Source organism: Colias eurytheme, chromosome 2, assembly GCF_061535395.1.
Source record: "Colias eurytheme isolate Ceu_HAF_F1 chromosome 2, ilColEury1 Martin Lab GWU primary, whole genome shotgun sequence".
Taxonomy (NCBI): Eukaryota; Metazoa; Arthropoda; class Insecta; order Lepidoptera; family Pieridae; genus Colias; species Colias eurytheme.
In genome coordinates, this window is record NC_142981.1 from 10,816,009 (window position 1) to 10,843,545 (window position 27,537).

A 27,537-nucleotide genomic window follows, 5' to 3' on the forward strand; every position below is an offset into this window, starting at 1 on the left:
CTAATTTATGCTTTAATTGAATCGTGTAGCATATAATTTTCAGTAAATAATTTTAATAAATGATGTACCTAACACATTATCACATATTTCTCAGTTTTTATTTTTCAATACAATAATAACTCTCAAATAGTAACTCTTATAAAAAAATAATTTGTTTTTGTCTATGATTAAAATTAATGTATCTTTTTCATTATTCACAGATACATTCAGTAAATAACTTTTATAACAGTGGTTTTAGCAAATATAGTAACATATGTAGTATGTAGTTACCTCAATGTGAAGTGAATAAATAATATTTGGCTGTATTTAGTATGTAAGTAACTAGTCTTTAGATATCGGTCTAGTGAAATATACAATTTTTGTACAAGTATGTTTGTAGTTTTATTTATTTTTTTGTTATAATATTTACTAGGTACTTACCTATTTAGTTTTGAAGAAAGCCAACTGTCAAATGGCTTTACCATTTGAGACTCATTACTTTTTTTACCTTTTACGTTTAGTTTTTTTATTAAAATGAAGAACATTATGATATTCTTGTGTGGTTATTCAAAATGTTGAATGAATGAATGAAAAATTCTTTGTTGTACACCTTATAGGACAATTTAAAACACATAATAACTTATTTAACAATGTACAGAGGGCGGCCTTATCACTGACAGCGATCTCTGCCAGGCAATCCAAACGAATAGGACAAATGCTGAGTATGGTGGACAGTGGTGCTAAATTAAAATGTTAGTATATTTGTACGCAAAATGTTTAGGTAATTTTAACGAACTTCTTATTGTAACTACTTATCAGTTACCAAATTTGAGATTTGATATTAAAAAAATTTATTACTTATTTTGAAGAAAGCAATTTTGCCTTTGCAATAATGGTTGTACGTTGTTGAAATGGAAAAAAATGTGCAAAATACTATAACATTTTGCGTCGCTTGGTATCTTTTGTCCAGTTTATTTATTACAGTATTTTGAATACTGTCTTGTTGAGTAATGTTATACATATTTATGCTAAAGAAAGAATTATGATAAACATCTATGCGTAACGATAAACAATGACTCATTTGCCATTTATGAAAATTGAAAAGTACAAATATCATAAAAGTATTCGTCAGTGATACGTTGATAAGAAGCTGTGTATTGAAGAATTTTGTCTGGAATATTTGATGAACATAATGAACTAACTTTGCGCCCGTGGCTTCGCTCGTACTTAACGTTTTTACTTTTTACACCATAGTTGATTGCATTTATTTTTCATATTTAAACTAGGGTCATTGCGCCTGTTCGCGTTCACTTAGTGCAGTTGGAAAGTTTGAAGGAGAAAATAAAAATATTCCAGAACAAATTTCAACGCAAAATTTATGTAACGTGTTCATTACATAGTCTATTTTAAGATTTACTTTCAATTGTGTTGGAAATATCATGTGATAATATTTAAAGAATTTTTCAAATCGTTCCCGTTGTTTCTGAGATTAGCGCGTTCAAGTAAACACACTCATCAGCTTTATAATATTAGTTTGGATGTATTAGTGTAGATAATATAATGATATGCCTAGATAATATGGCATGGCGTTCCACTTCATATGATGATTGATGAGATAGTTGAAGGTCGGCCCGCTTCCTATAGTTAATAATTGTATAAATAAAATATTTCAATCACTAATAAATAACTCTACTCCGTAATGTCTTCTTATGTAAAACATTAAGCGGAACAACTTCCTAGCACGTGGACTGAATTGACAAAATAATGTACCATATTTGGACATATGTCTTCAACAAACATTCTTCTTTATATTATCCTGGTAGAGTTGATATATTTTCTTTGACTGCGTGGTTGTATTACTGAACACAGGAAAATACTGATTATTCATTTATTCAACAGAGTTGACCTAGTCCTTAGAAATTGACATTGGACACCCATATTTGGTAGCACAGACCACGCACAGACGATTTATTAATGTTCCTAGTGCATGTTATACGTTATAAGGCAAAGTGCCTTACCAGGTACTATATATAGTACTAGGTTTCCGCCCGCGGCTTCGCCCGCGCAGTCAAAGAAAAACCCGCATAGTTCCCGTTCCCGAGGGATTTCCGGGATTGCGTCATTTTCCCGGGATAAAAAGTAGCCTATGTCCTTTCTCAGGTATCAAAATATCTCCATACCAAATTTCTTGAAAATTGGTTCAGTAGTTTAGGCGTGATTGAGTAACAGACAGACAGACAGAGTTACTTTCGCATTTATAATATAAGTATGGATTACCTATAATGATAATATAATAGAGATTGGATACATATATCTGTGTAATTTTCGTTTATTATATTGACATTTTTTTACCTAAAATCAGTAAATACAACAATCTTATTTCTACGTCCTAAATAGTTTTCCTGTAAGATAATATACAGGGCATTTTCAGTAATTTTCCGCGTCATTACTTTCTTTACAAATCCACTTGTTGACTGTTGTATCGTTTGTAACAGCTGAAAAAATTCAACGAAAAAGTACCTATATCATCGCCTAAGTAGCTTCAGTAGAAACTCGATTCAACGGGACAAAAATAAACATTCCTCGTAAACGTGATTTCCTTGTGTTTTTACATTTCTTCGATTTGATAATAAGAACTATGCGCCGGCGCATGAGTCACCAACCTTATTCTATTAACCGTTGGACGCGCGACGCATTCAATTTTGCGATGCCAAAGATTAGTTAGGCTTTCTTTATATTATTACTAGCTATCCGCCCGCGGCTTCGACCGCGTTTTCAAAGAAAAACCCGCGTAGATCCCGTTCCCGTGGGATTTCCGGTATAAAACCTATCATATGTGTTAATCCAAGTTACCCTCTATATGTGTGCTAAATTTCATTGTAATCGTTTTAGTAGTATTTGCGTGAAAGAGTAACAAACACACATGTAACACATCCTCACAAACTTTCGCGCATTTATAATAATATTATTAGTAGGATTCATCTATAGAATACATAAGAATATAAATTGGATAACCGAATTATAATTTGTGTCAATCCTAGCTTGATTTTGTTATCTTGCTTGTAGGTAGTGAATATCTTGATTGTTTTTAAATAATATAGGATAAGAATTGAACCATGCTTGTATGTTATGAAACGGATAGATGGATGTGTTCAATTTTGCCAATTTTAATCACTGGTCACAATAGAAATGATATTTCCTATGATAACAATAAAATATAGCAACACCAATATCGTCTCCGAATGAAAATGGAAATTATTTTGACATCTACTATCTATTCATTTCTGCTCTACAGAAATGAATAGATTCTCTGTCTACGTTCATTTCGAAATACGTACAATCAATAACTGCCTACATCTTTTAACGAGAGAATATGTACATAGATGTCTCAATTCCTTTCTTATTCTATTAATTTATAATTGTCTGTTAATAAAACATAGAATTTGTCGCATCTGCGATCTAACTCTATGGTCAGACTCAGGTACCGGCTTGTCTGCAGTTTTTTGTTCTTTGCGTATAATGAGGCCTACCGCCTATCGAGCTATCGTCTGAGCATTCATGAGTCATGCCCTTTCTCAGGGTAGAGATTACATCAATTTGGTAAGGTGTGTGACTCAACGTATAGCAATCGACAGGAAAATGGTTTATTTGTTTTTTTTAATAATTTTGAGATTAAATTCGATTTTTATGAAGATCGAATCCGTCAACATCATTGAATTTGTTTGTTTGTTTGAACGCGCTAATCTCAGGTACTACTGGTCCGATTTGAAAAATTATTTCGGTGTTAGATAGCACATGTACCGAGGTAGGCATATACATATATATCAGGCAATTATATCATCACGCCAAGACCAATAGGAGCGGAGCACTGCTGGTAAAACCGCAGGGCACAGCTAGTTTTCACATAAAAATGTTCTATTATCATCGTAGTTAAATAATGTGATAAAATATCTCAGTCATCTTTCTTCAAAGAAATGAAATGTTGGCGCTCATTCAGATGTTATTCACAGAATTGAATGACTTGCAATGATATAACCTGCCATAATACCAAAATTATCCGAAATTTTTGATAACAATTACTAAGAAAGTACCTACCTACTTGTCATTTGTGACGTCAAAGATGTTATGATTAGATTTGTATGAAATAAAATAGCTTCGTCATATATTAAGGAAAACGGATGTACTAGATGGGCAATTGTAGGTAATTGCATACAGTGATGTACCTACCTTATTTATGAATGAATATAGTACGTTTGATATATTATTTATATTATGTTGGTTTGTATGAGTAAAAACCTAGGGTAGACTTACTGATTTGGCATTTCAGTGCTAAAGTTGGTACCTACCTACCACTTAAAAGAAGAGAAGACATAGATCATAGATTTTGAAACTGGTAATTAGGCATTGGTTTGATTTCAGGGTTTAAGATTTATACGCAATAAATAACTGTATAATTCAATATAAACAACAGTTACTTCTCTTAGTAATCTCTAGTATAACAGTGACCTTTTTATTACGTTGCTATGTAAAAGTTTACCCATTTTATTGAGAGGACCTTGAAAAATATCTCTCAAAATGTCGTAAGATTAAATCCTGTTTATGTAATAAGTTGGATGTCATAAATACCTCAGGATTGTATAATATTGTATGAGTATTGTTTCATATTATGTGATAGTTATAGGATATAGCTATTTTATTATTATACAGTACTTACGGAGTACCTAATTATTTCACTAATAAAAAGTTCGGAGATATCATCACAATTATTTTGATTAAATACAGAATACCTAATTATCTATTAAAATCAATTGACAGACTTTAAAAATCAATATATCGCCTTATTGAAGTGATAGAAAGAGGTTAAAGAGAGATTAATTAAATAGTCATTCAACGCATTTTCTTTAATTTCTTATGAAAAACATGAATATTCTGTAGAGATATCCACATTTTGGAGTTTTTCCTGTCGAAATTATTTTGAAATACATATAACCTTTGCTTTATAAAATATAATCTTAGTCCTGACTTTATTTCATTAGATTTTAGAATACACTGGGATTATGTCTTTATACGCAAAAAATCCATTGGAATAAGGCCTCAATAAAAAAAGCACTTTATCCAAAAAAAAATTACTTAATCGCTAAGCTTACGTGGCTATTTTCAACCTGAATTGTAAATTTCAATACCATTGTAAGCACAGATTGTAACTTTATAGCATCTAATGATTGGTTGGGCATTTTTTAATCTTTCAATGTTTCACAGTTTCTTACTAAACGGAAGCTGAACTCATACTTGTTACCTTGAGACACTAGAACGAACTAACTAAAATATATTTGGAATTTTTTCAGCTGATTATATTTTAATTAAAAATTCCAATTTATCTTTAGACATTATAAGTTAGCAACGGTGATGCCCCGCGATAAAAAAATCGACAGCAAATGACGTAGCATTATTTATTTATTATTATAAATATACTAATTTAAATTACTACCTACCTGTTGGCTGTTTCTATACCTATACAAAAGGCCAAAGACCCGATTTGATATCGACCTCTACTCGATATTATGTGATATTATACTTCAAGGTGCACAGTTAAAATCAATGTGCGGTATCTTCGATAAACATAATCTTAATAACTCAATAAAACATATCCATACATCAAAGTCACATTGATTTTGTGATTATTGAACCCGAATACATAATTACATGTGACGTCACAATTCATTTGAATATACGACAATTTCGTAATTCAATACGGTGCAAAGTGTACGGTCTATACCCAATATAATTGACAAAACAAATATTCTGCAAGGCTAATATTACGTTATGCGTAATCGATTCCACGTGCTGACGATGCTCTAGCTCCGAGATTCGGTCAATGAATGACACATACCAGGGAGTTCCCTTATCGCACGGCTTGCGCCAGCGCGGGCATAAATACCACGCGCGTTCCATATTCAAATCATTCGATAGCCAAATCTTGTATCGGCAACACTTGCAATAAGCAACCATGAAGAAGTATTCAGTTCTCGGTAACAAGAAGAAAGTGACGATGGAGACGAATGTGTCCCGCCTCAAAGTGGTCGGGAATAATTGTATTATTCGCGTACAATGTAACCAAGGCGATGTGGAAGTTATTGGTAATGAGTGCAGAGTGGAGATTAAAGAAAACTATGGGACCGTTAACTTGGTGGGCAGCGGTGGTGTGATAACAATACAGAGGCGTTCAACAGGAGACAACGTGACGATAGTTGGGCCGAACTGTCAACTCTTGGTCGATGGCAAGGAGAAGAGGCTTTCGAGCTATGAGCCCCAACTATCGCCCTTCAGCAAAGACCTGGATGACGTCATCGAGTCAATCTTCACCTTCGTCATGCGTTGAACATGTTATTACACAGTTAGGTTTTTAAAGTGTCATTTCTCCAGGAGAAATTGTTTTGTGGTTTTGTGTTCGCGTTAAGTGGATATGACCAGTGGACTGCGAGGTTGATGAACCCAACTTCAAGTTTTGTGTTTGAGACGTTTGTGTTTTTTTTCACCAAATCGTAAATAATCTTTGAAGATTAGCTTTTGTTTTTGTATTGAGCAGATAAATTGATGCAATGTTCTTCCCCTGTTTTGTATTAAGATGAGCGTTCAGCATCCGGTATTTATCTTTATAAGGAAAATTTTAATGCAGAAATAAAGTGGCTTGAATTTCAAGTTTTATATTTTATTTCATAGTCAAAATCTTTACCTGAAACCAATGAAAATAAAGAATTGAATTTACATTTACTTTAGTCTCTACATTTGAAAATCTACTGATTGTCTGTTGAAGTAACAGTTAAATATAAAAAAACATAGTATTCTTCTTATTCATTCAGTCAGCTATTCAACCAGATTACAAACTGGAAGCTGGCATACCACACTCTCTAAATTCAAATTAAGAAATTTGTTGAAAATCATCGATTTTAATTTTATGGTTGCTCTACAATTTTCACACATTATAAAATATAATAAATGTGCATGTTACTTGTACATGTACTTTGTAAGTTTTTATTTTAATTTTGTAAGTTTTCACGAAGGGATCCGAACAAATTAATTTTACAAGAGAACCCTCGTAAGTCGTATCGTCAAATACAGGGAAAGTTGCGTGGGGATGGCCGTTAAAATATTCAATAATCTACCAAATAACTTGAAATCATGTAAAAACTATTTTGCATGCTAGGTATATTATATTGGCTGAACAGTGAACGTGTTTGTACCTAATTAATATTAAGGTATCACCATATTTTAATACCACGTTTAAAGCAAAATAAAGATTTTATTTATTTATATTTAAAACAGTTTTAACAACACATCATAATAAAAAAAAAGATCATTCAGTCTTAAATATTATATTAGACGTTCTTTAGGTACATACAACACTTCCAATTTAAAGTGAATGACCAAATAACAAATATATTTGCATTCCTTATAAGAAAGTAGGTACATATTATCTATTGGCAAATAAACCATATTTAATATGATTGAAATATTGAACACGTTAATATACTATTTATAATATGGTACTTTTTTGGTATGATGAATCTATATGTGTTAGTTTTTAATACAAAAGTACTTAGTTATGTAGAGTTTTCAGCCACTGCTTTACTTTATAGCCAGTACAGTTTCCATGCAGGCTCAAATTGTATCGGATTTTATGTAACAGAAACAATACTGCTCATATGCAAGATAAATATTAAATATAAAGAGAAATAATAAAAATAAAGTGTAAAACTGAACTAACCTAGTCCTGTAACAATACCTGTTGCAAATTTGTGTTTCGGATGAGACAATGTAAGTACCTTAGATTCATTAGAAAAATCCTAATAAAAGTCTCAATGAAGTTTCCTTCAAAATATGTCAATACTAGCTGCTCCCCGCGGTTTCACCCCCGTGGCTACACTCCTGTTGATCGTAGCGTGATGATAACCTTCCTCGATAAACGGGCTATCTAACACCGAAAGAATTTTTCAAATCGGACCAGGTTCCTGAGATTAGCGCGTTCAAACAAACTCTTCAGCTTTATAATATTAAGTATAGATTTGCTAAAATGGTTATGACGTCGTTGGCTAAATCGGATGTTAATGGCTCTATCAGAGAGCCAAACTGGCTCCTAGTCTCGTTAGTTAGTATCGTGTGGAGGTGGACACCCCAACCATTACACGTTCTATCCACTAAATATTTAATATTACGTACACTCTAAGTGCACATTCGTCAACGGTTACGGTAACAACGGTCAATTACAGTTTAGTGGATGAAGACATCACGTGACCGATGGCAATTCAAACCCTATAGTTAACACATTTAGTAATTATACTTGTTCGTTATTAGAGTAGGATGTGTATAAATACCTTATTTTTTGGGATAAGTCCCAATTCAGTTTACAAGGAAATTTGATTAGTAATATGTACCTAGGTACGAGTAACAAGGCATTGCCTGAAACCTAAAACGAATCCAATAAAGCGGAAAATATAGTGATTTATGATTAATAAATAATTATTGTTTTAATACAACTCATGTTATCAATTTCTTGTCCATGTGGAAATTATTGAGGGGATTTTGTGTGTTATTGTGAAGTGACCTTTGTGAGGTCAATTACATTGAATTAGGTATTTAAATCGCATGTAGCTGTAATGTTATTAATAAAAGCAAATAGATAGGGATTATTCAGTATATGTAATAGTAAATTAAGCCTTCCTTAATGCACTTATATAATTATGTAGGCATTGGCAAAGGCCGAAGCATTGTGTAATGAAGATATTATTGTGTTTTTGAAATATCAGGGTATCTGATTTGTTTGGAGATGCTAAAACAGAACTTTACAAGACGTTCTTTATTTACAAATATCTTATTTGAATATTACAGGCTTGTCTTACTTTTATAATTCCATGCTTTGTTTGTAAAATTAAAAACAAAAAGTTTACATAGTAACTAAGCTAAGAGAGATTGTTGTGATCTTTACTGCAAATAATACTATCTCAACATCCTGTTAATAAGCTATTTCATAGTAGCACTCTCTTATCACGGTTACTCATAGACGCAAACATGCCATTCTCAAGCAGTCAAGCCTGCCCTTAAAAGGAAACACGAATTTTGTAAAACACAGATAAGACAAGAAATCTATTGTGACGCGTGTCTATTTTATCTTGTGCGTCGATTTGTTTGACATCTTTAACGGTATTTTGGTCGCTTGTTATGACACAAATTCTATGAATTCGTTTGATTTGGAGCGCGTCCAAAAAAATGCGTTCTACGCATGGAACTATATATACTACGTATGGAACCCACACTCCCTAAGAAAAAGTAAAGTCAAAAAATTTGACCTTGAATCTTATCGTTTCCCCTCCGTCTCTTTCTAGTTACGGTGAGTCATGGAAATATATATAGTATGTCTATATTTCCGTGGGGTGAGTATAAATGTAAAAAATTCAGGATATTAAGGAAAAAAATAACGGATACATCAATTTTATTCGTATTAAAATTTTACTATAATACTAGATTTTGCCCGCGACTTCGTCCTCGTTGAAGTCATAAAACATAAAATCCCATTTATCCCGTGGGGATTTTGGAATAGCCTTTCTAAGTGCACCTTTAGGATACTCTACATATACAGAGTGTGCCAAATTTCATGTCTTTAGGTCCAGTGATTTTAGGCTGTGCGTTGTCTGTCAGTCACTAAGTAACGGGAGAGTTTTATATTTATTGATTGATTGATGGTTGATGATTTACGGTGGAAATAAATTACGTAATTGCATTTATTATTCTAATATAGTTACTGTAGAGTTTTTGCAAATAGATAAAAAATAGATGTTCAAGTATTTAACATTGGAAAATTGTAATGTTCCTTTCAGCGTTTTTTCATGTTTGCGTCTTCCGCTATCTGTAATGCATCTTCAGAACACAGGACCGCTATAAATTATGACAACATTTTGCTGTATAATTTGGCTTACGTCCAGTCATTTGAGTAATTAATGAAGTAAAATATCAATGTGTTTTTATAATATTTATTTATTATTACCATGCCAACTGCCTTTACAAATTTGCAAATTATAAGATAATAACAATAAAAAGTAACGAAATCGGTTCACTGAAAATATTTTTATCATTCCATACCCTTAAGTATTTAAATAGTTTTAAGAGTACTTGAAATATGAGATCGTGGTCTAGCGCTTCCCTATCATACAATAAAAAACAAAATATATATATTCAGGGTGTAATCGTTAAGTGTGCACAGGTGATTATTCCGTAACTATTGCAGGTATCAAAAAACTTTAAACTGATATCGATATGATACTGATATAATACTTTACCTAATGAGTAAAATAACAATAATAACTTTTTTTTAAATATAACAAGAAATATCTAAAAATGTAACTTTAAACCCTCCCATACATTTTATTTCCCGTAACGTATATATTACGTTCCCACTGCTGGGACATGGCCTCCTATGAGGTGACAGCCACATCTACCACACTGGCCAAGTGCGGGTTTAAAATGAATGTTGCATATCTTCACTTTTTCAAAACAGGATATTTTTAATTCTACTATATTTAGCCATGTATTACGTTCCGCTAGATTGGACGGAAACCTGTAAAGAGAAAAGAAGATTATTTGCAAAATATAAAAAAAAGTCATTTAGATACAGATAACACAAAATTTGTGCTGTTGTCTTGTGCTTCTATTTCAGTAGGTACCATATATGTATGTACTTTGAGTTTTTGATTTTACAATTTATCATTATATAAAAGTAGTAAACAACGTTTTTATACCATTAACTTTCACGCCAATTGAACTAACTCAAGTGGAGAAAGACTTCTCCTCATGTAAAATACCATACCGAAATATATGTACACAATTTTATAAAGTATGGACACCCTAGTCTAATATTTATTACAATCATGAAACATTTAATAATAAGCAAATAACGATGTTAAATGGAAAAAAACCTAATCAAAATTAACATTATAATCACAACTTAGATCTATTATTCCAGATTTAACAACAATTAAAGTAGAAATATTACTAAACTACAATTTTACATGAAGCGTAGTTTATGCATGGTTTTTTGTACTTACGAATGAAATATAATATCACATCCTGGATGCCATTCACTTTTGCAACCGCGCACAATATATTTACTAAATTAATTAATACTCAGAATAATTCCAAAATACAAGAACAAACTCACGAAATGAACATAAACATCCGCCATTTTGCACTTTGCAGTAAACATTATTTGACACCTAGAATTGGGGCTGCCGCGCAACGATTTTCATAACATAATTCAAAATATGGGAAAAAAATTATGAGCGTGTTCGATAAGCAGTCCATTTTAAAAGTTGTAAACCTTTGTTATTTCAATGGAAAAGCAAACCTGCATGAATCTCGTTAAAATTTCATTTTTTTAGCGGATTTTATTAATGATTTTTGTCATATAGACTATTATTACTGACAGTCGATTTTTTAATGCACGTCAATAGGGGAAAAATTTACAATCACGCTGGCTACCCTATGGGGTAAACAGGGGTTACTTGCGGTCATTCTATCAGTTTTTTATTTATTCTTAGGAGTTTGGCTTCCAGTATGACTATAGTTCCATGGTTCTACGTAATGCTACATTAAGAATTAACATGGAACTACAGATAATATAATAATATGTACCTACTTTACACACACATACAAAAATACAATGCAAAAAAATGCTGATATTTAAACTATAAATACCTACTATACTTGATGGATCTAACATAGTATGTAATTATAGTTTAAATATCCGGAAAGAACCGCATGAATTAATAATATGAAGTGGGTATTGTTGAGATAAAATTGTTCGATATGATAAAATAACATCAAGAGCAATGGATTTACAATTATTGAACACAAATGACGTCATCGGGTATTTAACCTTTTTACATGGACCAGTGAATAGTGATAACCACAAATACTTTGATATCTTTGGAAGACAGGTTCTTCCACGGAGTTTTTGTTTTTATAAAGCTAGGTACATACTTTTAAAAGACTGATAAACTTATTTTGTTAAACAATACTGATAAGCAATTTCTTTTCTATTAATACCTAACTAGGATACGATACCGAAATTAAATGTATCATAAATCATAATACTGGGCTGCATGGGCTGGGCTCTAAGCCCTAAGGCTGGGCTTGATTTTAAATGTTAAATCAATTATTGCAATAATAGGTATACATATTTACATTTCCATACGAACGATACTTACGAATAAATTTTTATTTATAAAATTTTATCCTTAAGTGCCATATCACACTAGCGGATTGCGAGCGGTTTCAAAGCGGAGCGGGTGCGCAACGAATACGTTGCGGGCGCGCAACGAACACGCCGCGGTTGCGCAGCGAATTCGTTGCGGACGCGTCATTTTGTATACTCTCGCACAAAAGCCAGCCCTTCCGCCTTGCCTAACTTCCATTCAATATTTCCATCGTTTCTGTAGCACTCAATTTTTTAACCGTACTGTGGAAATGCACTTACTTAACAGTTAACTAAAGATGTAATAACAACTGGAGTTGTTAAAAAAAGGTGCTATAAAATTGAATTACTAGGACTTTTAGAATGTACCATAGGGTAAAAGTGGGATAGATGCCCTACTTTTTGAAATAGCCTCATAATTTTAAATACATGAATCTTATACGAACACTTTGTATGAATATAGCTAGGTTAATTATCTGTTTTGAATTACTATATATATTTTTTATCCTATCATTTATAGATAATGTGTAATAAATATTTTTGTAGAACACCTTTTTTGAGGATAGATGCCTACCTAGTTGGATAGTTGCCCCACCATGAAAATACTAAGGAGGATAGATGCCTGCAGAGTGGGATAGATGCCTTACATACTCTATAAACGCGAAATCTAATAAAATTAATATGATAAACCAGCAAATGTCATGTTAACATAGTTGTTCTGTTGTCCAAGAATATACTTGCGCTCGCACTCCTTCTTTTCTTTTGTAATTTCGTGGCGTGGTTCTCCTACAATCAGTATAAGGACAGATCATTAATAAGTAAGTATACATAACAAAAAAAGCAAATTAAACGAGTAAAATCGGTTAATATAGAGAAAACCTCTGACGCAATCAGGTAAAAATATAAACAGTACTTGTGATTATTGATAATAACATGTACATATGTATTGAGGGATAGATGCCCTTAGAGGCCCCTAAGGGCATCTATCCCTCGAAAAAAAAGGGGCAACTATCCTTTTTGATAAGGATAGCTGCCCCAGTATTGTTTTTATTAAATAAAAACAAATGAGCCACTATTTTCACTTAGATTTGTACTTAATGAACCAGTGTATAGACATAATAAGAAATATAGTGAAATTTATTAATACTTATAAAGTTATGCAAAGGCAAATATCAACCTTTTTAAATTTTAACGTGTTCGTGAAGTTCGCCGCGGATATTATAACACACACTAGCGAAACACGTCTTCACCAAACAACAGCTCATGCGTACCCGAGGTGCGGGATGATAGGAACTCCTATTTAAATCATTAATTCGTAGTCACGACTCTGGGAAGTGAGGTTTTTTGAAAATGAGGCATCTATCCCCGTGCGGCATCTATCCCACTTTTACCCTACATTCCAAAAGTATGTAACGACTGACCAGTATAATCTCTCCCATAGCAACGTATGTTATAAAGAGATTTTGTGAACCTAATTATGAGCAAAGTGATAGTGAGTTGCTGGTTGCTTGATAAAATTTTCTATTCACTGCTATTTATCTAATAATAAGATAGCCCTGTTTTAGTTAAGGAGCTTTAACATTTATTTCACTAATGAACTTTCTTAATGAGCAATTAAGTTATCTGATTGCATTTCGACCAAGATTTAATAGATAAAACAATACCCTAAACATTAACATGTTATGAAACTCGTAAAAAATAATGATCTCATAATTATTATACTATCACAAGTTATAAGTAACAACCAGCACGGATTCCATTTTGTTAATGAGTGTACATGACTGCGACGTAAACGTTGCGCATCTGCCACGCGTCCGCAACGAATTCGCTGCGCAACCGCAACGTATTCGTTGCGCACCCGCTCCGCTTTGAAACCGCTCGCAATCCGCTAGTGTGATATGTCACTAAATTATCACTTTTATGGTAACCGTATGCAAAAAATTTTCAAAACTTATAGTCCAGGATCCTTCGCCCATTTTTGTACGTGATTACTATCAAGCTAATTTTCCGTGAGTAGCTTTATTTTTATGAGACGCCCAATAATTTTCTGTACAGAACTCTCGATTGTGGTAGGTTACAGAGGTAACAAGGATAAAATGTGTTGATTTGATGGTTCTCCTTCTATCTTTTATTGCGAAATATGTACCACGGGTGAAGCCGGGGCGGACCACTAGTTTCTTATAACGTAACTAGGTATAAAACCTACTAACTTTCCAAAATCTATTAGAAAGATCACCATAAAAAGTGTTTATACGTACATGAAGTACCAACTCAATTAAATATGTACAATGAAGCAGTGTCTTACAACCAGTTAACTGAATGACCAAATGAATATACTTACATAATATTATTATTCTAAAACTCTAGGTCATTACCAGTGGGTGTGTTTCAATTTCAATTCACATGACGTCAAAATTTTACATTCTGACACGTTTCATCTCGATGTTTTCCTCTAATAGATGAATTCTTGAATTTGAATATATTTTAGTGGTTGTTATTCTATGCTAATATCACAGAATACTTACCTAGTAGTAGCTAACGCTACTAATATTATAAAGCTGAAGTGACAAACAAACTTTTGTTTGCTTGAACGCACTAATCTCAGGAACTACGGGTTCGATTATCGATATGAACAATTACCTATTTTACTGTTAGATGGTCCATTTATCCAGGAAGGCTGTAGCCTGTACTCTGTAGGATATATATATCATCACGCTAAGACCAATCGGAGCGGAGCAATGCAAGTAAAACCTCGGGGCACACCGCACAGCTAGTACATAATGGTCCGGGAGCCAGCAGCAGATTTTATGACCAAGTTCCTCTCAAGCGGTAATTAGTAAAATGCATCAAAGTATAGTATTATGAAGCCTCGTGAACGTCAGCTGGAGCTCGGTTGGGGGGAAGAGCGGTTGTAGCCTCCCGTATCAGCTGACGGTTTTTCCACCAAGATACAGCCAGCTGACATATATATTTATCCACAGTTACATATAAGCTATCATCAGGTAAATTTTTGTTTGAGAGGAAATAACGGAAAATAAATTTTTCTTTAAATTTAACTTTCATGTTCGAGACACCAGCTGACGTATAATACACCATGTTGTAACCAGCTGACTATTTTTTTTCCTTGAGATATTGGGTTAGCTACAATTTGACAAATTTTTAGCTGAGAGGAAATGAATGAATGAATGTATTTTTTTTCCTATGTGCGTGGGAGGCTACAACCGCTCACCCCCCCAACCGAGCGCCAGCTGACGTTCACGAGGCTTTATAATACTATACTCTCATGCGTCTGACGAATTATCTCTTGAGAGGAAATAGTTAACCAAATTTGCACCTGGCTCCCTAACCATAATTATTTCAATTTTCAATTTAGACCTGATGCACGTTTGTCTCATTTTGTTTTATTATGTTTTCTAATTGCAGGAAGTGCTAGATGAATGCCATTATTTGCAACAACATTCTAATTTATAAAAACGTGCGCGGTTTGCTACCTGAAAGCTAAGGTCATTAGTTTTTATGACCGGAACTACTGGGGAAGTACCTCCGATACCTATACTATTTATATTACGGTTTTTCTAAGGTTAAAGTTCTCAAGTAAATCCAGGTCAATGACGGGGCATACCCTGGTAGAATAACATCGTTTTGGGTCAAGTATTCTTAAGTGAGTAGTTTGTATTGAGATTTCGTAGAACCGGTTATTCTAAAATTTCGTGTACGAGTTTGATGGATCCTCGATGAAACAATAACCTATGCTCCTCTTCTTAGAATTAATGGCTGCGGCAGATTTAAAACCAAATTATGTAGTGTTATACCTACCACTGTTATATGGTTATTCTTATTCCTAATTCGTACCTACGGTTTTTAGATAGATAATTATTAATTATAGCATATTTTGTAGTAGGTACTTACTAGGTAGGTATAATATTTTTATTTTTTACAAGTTAAACGAGCTCTAACGTTCTACAAATCCGGCTCTGGATTTCTCAAAGATATTATTAAATATTTTATTTGATTAAAACAAATGAATTTTTGTATGTTTTACTTTTGTTTCATTTAGAAAAACCATAAAATTTCTGTTTAAAAAATATTGCAAAGAATATTTTCAGTAATAAGGCAAAGATTTTGTGTAATAATTGAACATTAATAATTAAATTAATCAAATAAAAAAAGAAAACAAAACATAGGTTCCACCGAGATTTGAACTCGGATCGCTGGATTCAAAGTCCAGAGTGCTAACCATTACACCATGGAACCTTGAAATAAGAATTCCAAAATTAAAATCTATTGGTGTTTACATTTTTCTATATGTATGCCAATTTAATCAACGTGGTCTAGAAAAATCTAATAAAGTATCTAACCTTTTTTATAAAATAGGTTAACTTAATTAAAGAAATTGTAAGGTAAGCGTGTTATTTCCTTAGATTACAGAATATTTCTTTACTAGTTAACCTCACCTATCTTACCTATATATAAAATTCTCGTGTCACAATGTTAGTCTGCATACTCCTCCGAAACGGGTGGACCGATTCTCATGAAATTTTCTGTGCATATCGGGTAAGTCTGAGAATCGGCCAACATCTATTTTTCATATGTACCACGGGCGAAGCCGGGGCGGGCCGCTAGTAATAGTCTATATATTTTTCAATGACAGATTATTTATTTCCCACTGAATAACAACTGTTCTAGAGTAGTATTTAACTTATGATGAATATAATACTTAATTCAGAATAATCAAACGTACATTTATAGCATGTTATTATTTTACCGGCAAAAGCTGATATATTATTTTCATTACCCCGCCCAAAAACTAACCCTAAATGTGTCAAGCCTTAACCCACTAAGGCTCTGGCCTCTTGGGCCCCGTAAAGTTTAATGAAAACGCATCAAATTTCATAATTGACGCGACCGTGGTACCGGCCCGGTCTTGAGGGACACACAATTTATTAATCAGAAATAATAATTCACTAGTAATGTACTTTGGGTCGTGATGTACAGGTGATAACGATCAGCGCGGAAGGGTTAGGCTGGGTGACATGGCTGCGGGTTAATGGGTTGTTTTTTAAACTACAGTTAACAGTACATCCATACTAATATTATAAATGCGAAAGTAACTCTGTCTGTCTGTCTGTTACTCAATCACGCCTAAACTACTGAACCAATTTGCATGAAATTTGGTATGGAGATATTTTGATACCCGAGAAAGGACATAGGCTACCTTTTATTGCGAAATATGTACCACGGGCGAAGCCGGGGGGCGGGGCGGACCTCTAGTATAATATAAATTGCATTACACTACGCTACAGGTACATAATTTTTTAGTTTACGTATTTTGAGGTAGGTAATAGGTATTTGGTGAAGCATTCAAACTCAAACTCAAACATTCATTTATTCAATTAGACTACTATTTAGTAGCACTTTCGAATCGTCATTACATAGTATTTTAACATTTACCACCGATTCGGAAAGCAGTATCTATGGAGAAGAATCGGCAAGAAACTCCATAGTTGCTCTTTTAAATAATGTCAATAAATTTACATAATATGTAACTTATATCTACCTAACTACATAATATGCCAAAGAACTGTCCTGTGGTTTTTACGCGACAACCCTCCATGGGTCTTTATCGTCCATATATTCCTGAATACTGTAGTACGCTCTCTGAACTAGTACATTTTTTATGTAAGTTTTAAATTTAGTACTACTAAACTCTTTAATATTATGAGGAATTCTATTGTATAAGCGTATACCTTGACCCATAAATGAATTTTTAACTTTAGCTAATCGGAAAAATGGCATTTCAATTCTATTCTTGTTCCTTGTGCCATAATCGTGTCTATCTCCTACTCTTGTGTGTAAGTCAGAGCTTTTGTGTACATGCAAAATATTATTAAATATATACTGTGATGGTACAGTAAGGATACCAGTATTCTTAAAATGATCTCTTAGTGAGTCCCGAGCACGTAAATTATATATAGAGCGAATGGCTCTTTTCTGTAAGATAAATATAGTTTCTATATCTGCAGCCCTGCCCCACAGTAGAATTCCATAGGACATAATGCTATGAAAGTAGCTGAAATAAACCAATCTGGCCGTATCTTCATCGGTGAGATGCCTTATTTTTCGGACTGCATATGCAGCAGAACTGAGCTTACCTGCAGCGGTGTTGACATGGGCTCCCCACTGTAGTTTCTCGTCCAATGTTAACCCTAGAAATACAGTAGACTCAGTAGGATGCAATACCTCCCCGTTCAAGGTAATATCTCTGTTCAACTTTTTTACATTAGGAAGTAAAAATTCAACACAAGTGGTTTTTTTGGCATTTAATAATAAATTATTGGCAGTAAACCATTCAGATATGTGTAAAAGAGCACTGTTCACTTCGTCAACATTTGGGTCATGCCTATCCACATTAAAAATTAATGAGGTATCATCTGCAAACAGAACTATTTCACACCTATCCTGCAAATAATAGGGAAGATCATTGATATATACCAAGAACAAGAAGGGACCTAAAATTGACCCCTGTGGAACACCAATGTTAATTGACGCACCGCTAGAACGTTCTCCATTAACAACTACAGTCTGTATCCTATCATGCAGGTATGACGCTATGAGGTTCTGGGCTTTTCCTTTAATTCCATAGTGATTAAGTTTACGTAACAAAGTACAATGTTCAACGCAGTCAAATGCCTTGGAGAGGTCACAAAATATCCCTAGAGCATTTTTTGAGTTTTCCCATGCCTTATATATATGTGTTAGAAGTGCAACTCCAGCATCTGTGGTTGAGCGCCCCTTTGTGAAACCAAACTGTTTGGTGTGCAGTAAATTATTATTTGCAAAATGACTACTCAATTGGTTTAATATTAACTTCTCGAATACCTTACTTAATGTTGGTAAAATAGAGATAGGTCTATAATTGTTACAGTCTTCTTGATCGCCCTTCTTAAATAAAGGTATAACCTTACTAAGCTTTAGTAAATTAGGAAATGTACCATAGTCACAACACTTATTAAATATGGAAGCTAAATTTTTCGCAATATTTTCTATTATATTATTAACTAAATTTACGGACATTCCCCAAAGATCACAAGTATTTTTAAGATTAAGCGTCTTAAAGGCAGTAACAATATCATTAGCAGTTACGTGTCGTAATTCAAATAATGTACTGCACTCCGCAACATGGTCCCTCAAAAAGGTCTCTGCAAGTGCTGAAGACGAATTTAAACTATTAGTAATAGTAGCAGGGACACTACTGAAGAATTCTTCAAAAGCAAGCGCAACATCAGCACTTTTGTCAATAACCCTGTCATTGTTTACAAGTTTTATGGTATTACTTGATTTGCTTTTACCCATTTCACCATTAATAATTGACCAAACTGTTTTAACTTTATTATCAGAGTCGCGTATTTTTTCTTTGATATACAAACGCTTTGCAGTGAAACAAACTTTTTTAAAAATTTTTGAGTAATTTCTAACATAACTAAGAAAAGATGGGTCTTTATTATATTGCTTCATACCATATAATTCATAAAGAATGTTCCTGCACCTATGTATACTAGCTGTCGCCCATTTACTAAATGGTAAATCCTTGGTAATATTTAAAGATTTAACTTTAAATATTTTTTCAAATTCTTTATGTACTAAATTAAAAAGATTTTTAAACATTTCACAAGGACTATTAGGATAGGATTGATCATTTAGTACGGGCAGGTTTTTATTAATATTATTCCTAAATTTATTAATGCCTTTTTTAGTTATAGGCCTAACATTAATCCTTTTAAATGTAGGTATGCAATCCCATTCAAAAACTACTTTCTGGCCACAGTGATCCGAAGTCAATGTATTGAGAATATTTTTCTCTAAACAGATGCAGTCACAGTATATATTATCAATACAAGTTGCAGAAGTAGGTGTAATTCGTGTGGGTTCGTTAAAAAGTTTATATAGATTAAATGACTGAAACAAATTAACAATTCGTGTAGCCGTTTGTGTTTGTAAAAGTAAATCAATATTAAAATCACCACATACTATAACTTTTTTTTTACTCCTGCTTAGACGCTTTAATATTTCTTCCATGACTGTCTCAAACATATTATAGTCACTGGAAGGGGGTCTATAAACGCAAACAATAATATAACGCTCCAGCTCCACACAGGACAGTTCAATGGTCCGTTCTACAGAAAGACTAACAATGTCAGTTCGTTCTTTACATTTTACACTATCATGTACAAAAATAACAGAACCTCCGTGAATAGCCTGTGTCCTAAAGTATATACTTTTTAATTTGTAATTTTCAATATTTACTAACGACTGACATTGTTTAAGCCAATGTTCTGTTACACAAAATATTTTAATATTGTTATCATTCAGAAACAATTCTATTTCTAACAATTTGCTAGCCAAGCCTTGAATATTTTGATGCACAATGGAAAAACACTGCTTAGCTGTTGTCTTATATACTAGTTTAAATCTAGCTTAGGGCTAGATTGTCTGTCTACACTTAATCTAGGTTGATGTATAAAATTACTACTACATAAAATTATAGTAGATCGATGGTCTGATACCGAACATGTACCAGACTGGTTAATATTATATGCTATTAACATAGCAAGTTCACGCTTATATCTATATGGCAGATACACTGTATTCTTTGTCAAAGTAAAAGATTTAATACATGAGTTAATGTCAAAGTAAATAAATGCATCACGATGATGATTTGTTAGGTTATACAATTTTAAATTCATATTATAAATTAATCTATTTTGTTCTTGTGTCAAACCAGGTAGGTATGGCAAGGTACACAACATAAATTTACATTTAGTCTTACTACTAATATCTAACATTTTTTTTAATCCTACATCAATATCCTTATTATTTATATTTAAACTGTCCCCATATAATATAATTACAATATTATTCTTATTAAAGCTGAAATGATCCAGTGATTTGATTATATATTTAAATGAACTGTTAGGCGTACAAACATTAGTAACTTTAAGCCCTAAGTTGTTGAGCATAGCGCCATTTGGGTGCCAAATAAAAGTTTTGACATTTTTGGAATTGAAGTGAGTAGGTAGTTTTTTATTATATACTAGCAGTCCGCCCCGGCTTCGCCCGTGGTACATATTTACGTTTTCTCTACGTAAGAACCATCCTCGTACTTCAAGGAATATACATAATAAAAAAAGAATTAACGAAATCGGTTCAGCCGTTCTCGAGTTATGCGCTTACCAACACATTTTGCGATTCATTTTTATATATAAGACTAGCGGTCCGCCCCGGCTTCGCCCGTGGTACATGTTTACGTTTTCTCTACATAAGAACCATCCTCGTACTTCAAGGAATATAATAAAAAAAGAATTATCGAAATCGGTTCAGCCGTTCTCGAGTTATGCGCTTACCAACACATTTTGCGATTAATTTTTATATATAAGATGAAAAAATAAATATATACTAATATATTTTGGTAATGAGCATAATGCCATACCATCTCGGGACACATCATAAAATTATCTCAGAGTGCCACACCCTCGCATCCGAACATGTTTCACACGCGTCTTACTAGATGGCGCTGTAACCAATTCCGTTACAAAATTACTATGGTTAATTAAACACTGTTTAAACTATGTTTTAGACTTTAGTTTAGCTTGGCTCACATAGATTTTTCCAACCCGTAAACACGCCACGCGGTCCCCGGGCGATGCTAACGAAAGAGTTACTTTTTTAATTAAATTAATCAGTTGATGCCACAGGCGCGGCATTACGTTTCGGTGTTTAGTTACAATATTAATGGATACTAACTACATAATTAGCTTTTTGTTCAGTGAAATCTAGGAAACTAGTTGTCGCGTTGTTGTTAATTAATTTTATGTAATGCTTTGATGGTATGTATTTGGGACAGTTGACGGTGTTCTGCAATAGGAATGCATATGGATTGAATAAAATATAGGTACCTATAATCTTGATTTATTAGTCCATGCCTATAATTGAAAACGGCCTAGGTGGTTTCATTTACTTACTAACTTAATTCAATACTAATCTATGCTTACAGGCTCTGACATACAATTTTGATTGATTGCATTTAAAAATTTTATTTTGCACTTAGCTCATAAAACATTTTTAACGAATTGTTTTTACGAAAAATTTAAAAGAACTATGAAGTATAAAAATGGACAAAATCCAACTAAACGTGAACATAAGAACTAAAACGAATAAAATAAGAAATCAAAATTAATAATTATTAATGTGTAATAAAAATAACAAAAGAACAGGTTCCACCGAGATTTGAACTCGGATCGCTGGATTCAGAGTCCAGAGTGCTAACCATTACACCATGGAACCGTGTTAAACCGTGTCGAAATTTTGGATCCATTGATTCAAGTTTATCTGGTCATGTACATAAATTTTGACAAAATTATTCAACAAATTAGCAAATCACTGCCGTATTTTAAAGCAAGTCAACTATTTTTTTTATGAATATCTGATATAAAAACATTCCATTAGGCGGGTATTAACTATGTATTACGATTTACACTTATTATAAAGGTCTTCTCTTCAGAGCTTCGAAAGGTTAAAGAAAGTTAGAAAAACTATTTATGGTACGGTGTTATTTCTTTCAAAATATTTTCTGTCGTTTTTCATTGCGAACACAATAGCAGCAAATTAAAAAAAATGAATTTGCAAAATATGATAAAAATGAATATTACCTGCGCTACAATATAAAAAGTGAATTGCACCAAAAACTAAAAAGTTACGGAGTCAACCACAGGAGTCAACATATCAAAATAGTTTTTTTCTAAATGGCAACTCCCCCGCGCATTGTAACTCGATAATATATTTATTGGCGGGAAACCGTTTGAAAATGGAACGGTCCTCAAGCGGTTATCCGACGTCGACATAACGCTCACGTCCGAATGTCTTCTACATTTTTATTTTGTCAATATTTAATGTGATGCTTTGAAATATTTTGGGGTGAACGTGTGGTTGTTGTCTCAAGACTGATATGGGGATAAAAAATCAAGCAGAAAGCAAGAGCGTTCACATAATAATAATAAAAAAATGCCTATGTGAGAAAGACACCGTATTAATTATAGTAAATGCTTTTTAGATTTTTTTAAGGTTGATGTTCCGACCGTCCCTCCATACATTTTTTATTACCTCTAAACACTTAACACAGACACTATTTCTTTAAAACTAATCATTTTATCACTTCTCTATAATGAAATGTGTGCGCGTTCGACCTTTTTAATCAATAATTTACAATATTTACTTAGAAAAACAACAGTAAAATACCGGAAAAATTTGACACTTCTACAGTAGTGTGCGTGACTTTTGCCAAGCGAAACACGACATAAAGCACGACATCTAGCGCATAGACTATATACTTATTACAGATCTAGCGCGTCAATGTCTAAACGAAAGGCGATGTTTAGACATTGACGCGCTAGATGTCGTGCATTCGCGTTCGTTATCTTATGCTGCATAATGAGCATAATTCTAATAAATCAAAGTTCTGTGTAAAAATTGAGTAATTTCATTTCCAATCGTTCAAAGAAAATAACAATAAAATAAAATAAAACTAATGACCTTAGAAACTATGTTTTTTTTTATTTATTACTCATTATTGTTCGTCCGTCGTAGGTCTGTAAACTGTATTGTACACTGAAGGTAAATGGTACTGTAGGTACTTTAGTTCGGCGTCGTCGCTCGTCGGCTTGATATAAAATTACATTCTTGATTTCATTGACACGCGCTATGATTTGCGCGCGGAATTTCTTGTGTTGTGAATTTATTTTTGTATGCTATGCATTTAAATTGATTCAAATTGCAATGTTTCTCTAGTATGCATTTGAGACTATATTGTAAATTGTAATAATTGATCGTGGGTATAGTAATTAATTATTCTAATAACGCAATTAGTAATATATGTATTTTCGGTGGGATTCAAAACAAAAAATTGGCCCGTGATTTTTATGAAATTTCACCACATTGCAAATCACATCAATCATAGTTCATACACATGTATGACGAAAGTGATTAGTATTGTGGCTAACATTGACTCATCAGTTCATCACTGAAACCAGTGATAAATCAGTACCTATATCATATTGTGTTTGAATATTTTTAAACAATGATATAAGTATACAATTATTATAAATCGGTAAACTATCAAAGTAATCACAAACTTGCAAACATTGGTAAAATGTCCAGTAGTTTATGAGCCTATTCATTACAATCAAACAAACAAACAAAGTTTTCCTCTTTATAATATTAGTGTAGACAAACACTATGAATACGATCACGAATGCAAATTCGGGGATTTTCTAATTATTGCTAAATAATAATTGAATTCGTTTTGAAATACTCTATAATTTTTAGTGTATAAATAGACATTTATAATGTGGTGCTCTTTTTTTTTGTACTGCTAACGCTATTGTAGGTACCTATTTTCGTTGTTTTATTTCAAGTGAACACGGCCATACAATTTTGTCACGAGCCGCCTATGATTGTAGGTACTTTTGTTAGGCTCCTTCGTCGTCCGCGTCGGCTCGAAAGTTCTTGATTTCATTGTCACGCGCTATGATTTGCGCGCGGATTTTCTTGTGTTGTGAATTTATTTTTGTATTATTATTATTTTTAATTTTTTTTTTTTATTTTATTGATTCAAATAAAATATTTCACTAGTATGCATTTGAGACTATATTGTATTATGTATAATTTATCGTAGGTATAGTTATTCTTATAACGCAGTTATATTTTCGGTGGGACAATTTGACCCGTGATTTTTCTGAAATATCACCACGTTGCAAATCACATCAATCATACACACGTATGACGAAAGTATAGTGGCTATAATTGACTCATCAGTTCATCACTGAAACCAGTGATAAATCAGTATATCATATTTTATTGTGTTTGAATATTTTTTAAACAACGATATATACAATATTATTATAAATCGGTAAACTACCAAAGTACTTCCGAATTTTCAGACAGACAAACAAGTAGTTTGAACACGCAGTTTTCTTATACTAGTAGCAAAAATCAAAACCATAATATTATGTTTACCTACTATATTTTACTAAAAGTCGAGTGCGTCGAAATCGTAAATAATAATATGTTTTTCACCTTCCTGGTTATTTTCCCATAGTAAATAGTGTTTTAGGTTTGTTGTTGTAGGTAGGAATAATAATAATTATTCTTACTTGTTGGTTATGAAATGTATATTGAAATAATTTACTTTTACAAATCATTAGTGATATTAGTTTTGAGTGAAAATGCTTGGATCAGCATAATATTATATGGTACTTCAAATACATGTTTTGATAAAAAAAACAATAGTGTAATAAAATAAAACTGCGTTTTATTGTAATCAATGTTGACAATTTTAAATTCCAAAATTATTGATCAACTAGCGGTCCGCCCCGGCTTCGCCCGTGGTACATGTTTACGTTTTCTCTACATAAAAACCATCCTCGTACTTCCAGGAATATAATAAAAAAAGAATTATCGAAATCGGTTCAGCCGTTCTCGAGTTATGCGCTTACCAACACATTTTGCGATTCATTTTTATATATAAGATAAAATAGTTTACACCAACAAATATAACTTTTATTTTTATAACAATCGTTCATAATATAAACCGTAGCAGGTGGCGTTTTGAAGTTCTGTCTACTCATACAGAAAAATGGAAAACTTGTTTTTTTTGTAAACAATTTATTACTCATGTTGTTTGGCAACTCGAAGCGTGGTCGTCCGTCGTAGGTACTTTTGTTCGGCGTCGCGTCGTCGTCCGCGTCGGCTTGATATAAAACATTCTTGATTTCATTGACACGCGCTATGATTTGCGCGCGGAATTTCTTGTGTTGTGAATTTATTTTTGTATGCTATGCATTTTAATTGAATCAAATTGCAATATTTCTCTAGTATGCATTTGAGACTATATTGTAATAATTGATCGTGGGTAGGTATAGTAATTAATTATTCTAATAACGCAATTATATTTTCGGTGGGATTCAAAACAAAAAATTGGCCCGTGATTTTTATGAAATTTCACCACATTGCAAATTATATATTATACAATTACAATTACAATTATTATAAATCGGTAAACTATCAAAGTAATTACAAACTTGCAAAATATGCTTTTCCGAATTTTCAGACAGACACACAATTTTATTAGTTTGTTTTAGCAAAGTAGGTACCTATACCTATACGCTTACGTCGCGCGTCGCGTCGTCGAAAACGGTGCGCCCAGAAACAAACATACCTAATTCAGTTACAATCCTTTTTTTGTTCCGTAATTTATTGTATTTATTCTAATACGATTTTTTTTATTCGTCGGCCAGTTCTACTAGGTATAAAAAGATAAAATTGAAATATAATTATTGTAGCGACAGCCATATTATGTTACTATGTTTTCGTAAATATGTTTTTCACCTTCCTGGTTATTTTCACATAATCTTATCTTATATATAAAAATGAATCGCAAAATGTGTTGGTAAGCGCATAACTCGAGAACGGCTGAACCGATTTCGATCATTCTTTTTTTATTATATTCCTTGAAGTACGAGGATGGTTTTTATGTAGAGAAAACGTAAATATTATGTACCACGGGCGAAGCCGGGGCGGACCGCTAGTATATATATATAAATGAATCGCAAAATGTGTTGGTAAGCGCATAACTCGAGAACGGCTGAACCGATTTCGATAATTCTTTTTTTATTATATTCCTTGAAGTACGAGGATGGTTCTTATGTAGAGAAAACGTAAACATGTACCACGGGCGAAGCCGGGGCGGACCGCTAGTCTTATATATAAAAATGAATCGCAAAATGTGTTGGTAAGCGCATAACTCGAGAACGGCTGAACCGATTTCGATAATTCTTTTTTTATTATATCCCTTGAAGTACGAGGATGGTTCTTATAGCTAGAGAGCTAGTTAGTTTAGTTTTAGTGCAGTGGCAGTGTAAATGTTGTTGTTGAGGTTATGTAAATTTAACACTTTAGTTAACTACCAAGATATAAAGAAATGAGGATAGGACACAATAACTATTGGTTGAGGTATTTATAAACTCATAATATACTTTTAAAAAAATCACGTTTTAATAAATTTCTAGAATTAAATTAGAACAGCTGATTCAAAATAGCCTAAAAAATCTTAATAATAATAATTACGCTTCACAGCAAGAAGAAATGTACCATATGTACCCGCACAAAGTCGATATTGTGTTGCCTACCGTTCGACTCAATGGCTAGGGTTGTAACTACCTTTAATAATTATTACCAAACTAATAAACCGAGTGATGCGAAAT

The 27,537-nt window shown here is 32.9% G+C and overlaps 1 protein-coding gene and 2 non-coding genes across 3 annotated transcripts; 1 reads left to right on the plus strand and 2 right to left on the minus strand.

Moving 5' to 3' along the window:
- The first annotated feature begins 5,955 nt into the window (after positions 1-5,955).
- Positions 5,956-6,678, plus strand: LOC149910670 (uncharacterized). Its single transcript, XM_090108315.1, has one exon. The coding sequence runs from the start codon at positions 5,987-5,989 to the stop codon at positions 6,356-6,358; it is 372 nt and encodes a 123-aa protein (XP_089964441.1). The 5' UTR covers positions 5,956-5,986; the 3' UTR covers positions 6,359-6,678.
- A 9,727-nt stretch (positions 6,679-16,405) lies between these two features.
- TRNAQ-UUG (transfer RNA glutamine (anticodon UUG)) lies at positions 16,406-16,477 on the minus strand. The gene has a single exon. It is a non-coding gene; the product is annotated as a tRNA-Gln (tRNA).
- Positions 16,478-22,492: 6,015 nt separating this feature from the next.
- Positions 22,493-22,564, minus strand: TRNAQ-CUG (transfer RNA glutamine (anticodon CUG)). Its single transcript has one exon. It is a non-coding gene; the product is annotated as a tRNA-Gln (tRNA).
- Between the last annotated feature and the right edge of the window lie 4,973 nt (positions 22,565-27,537).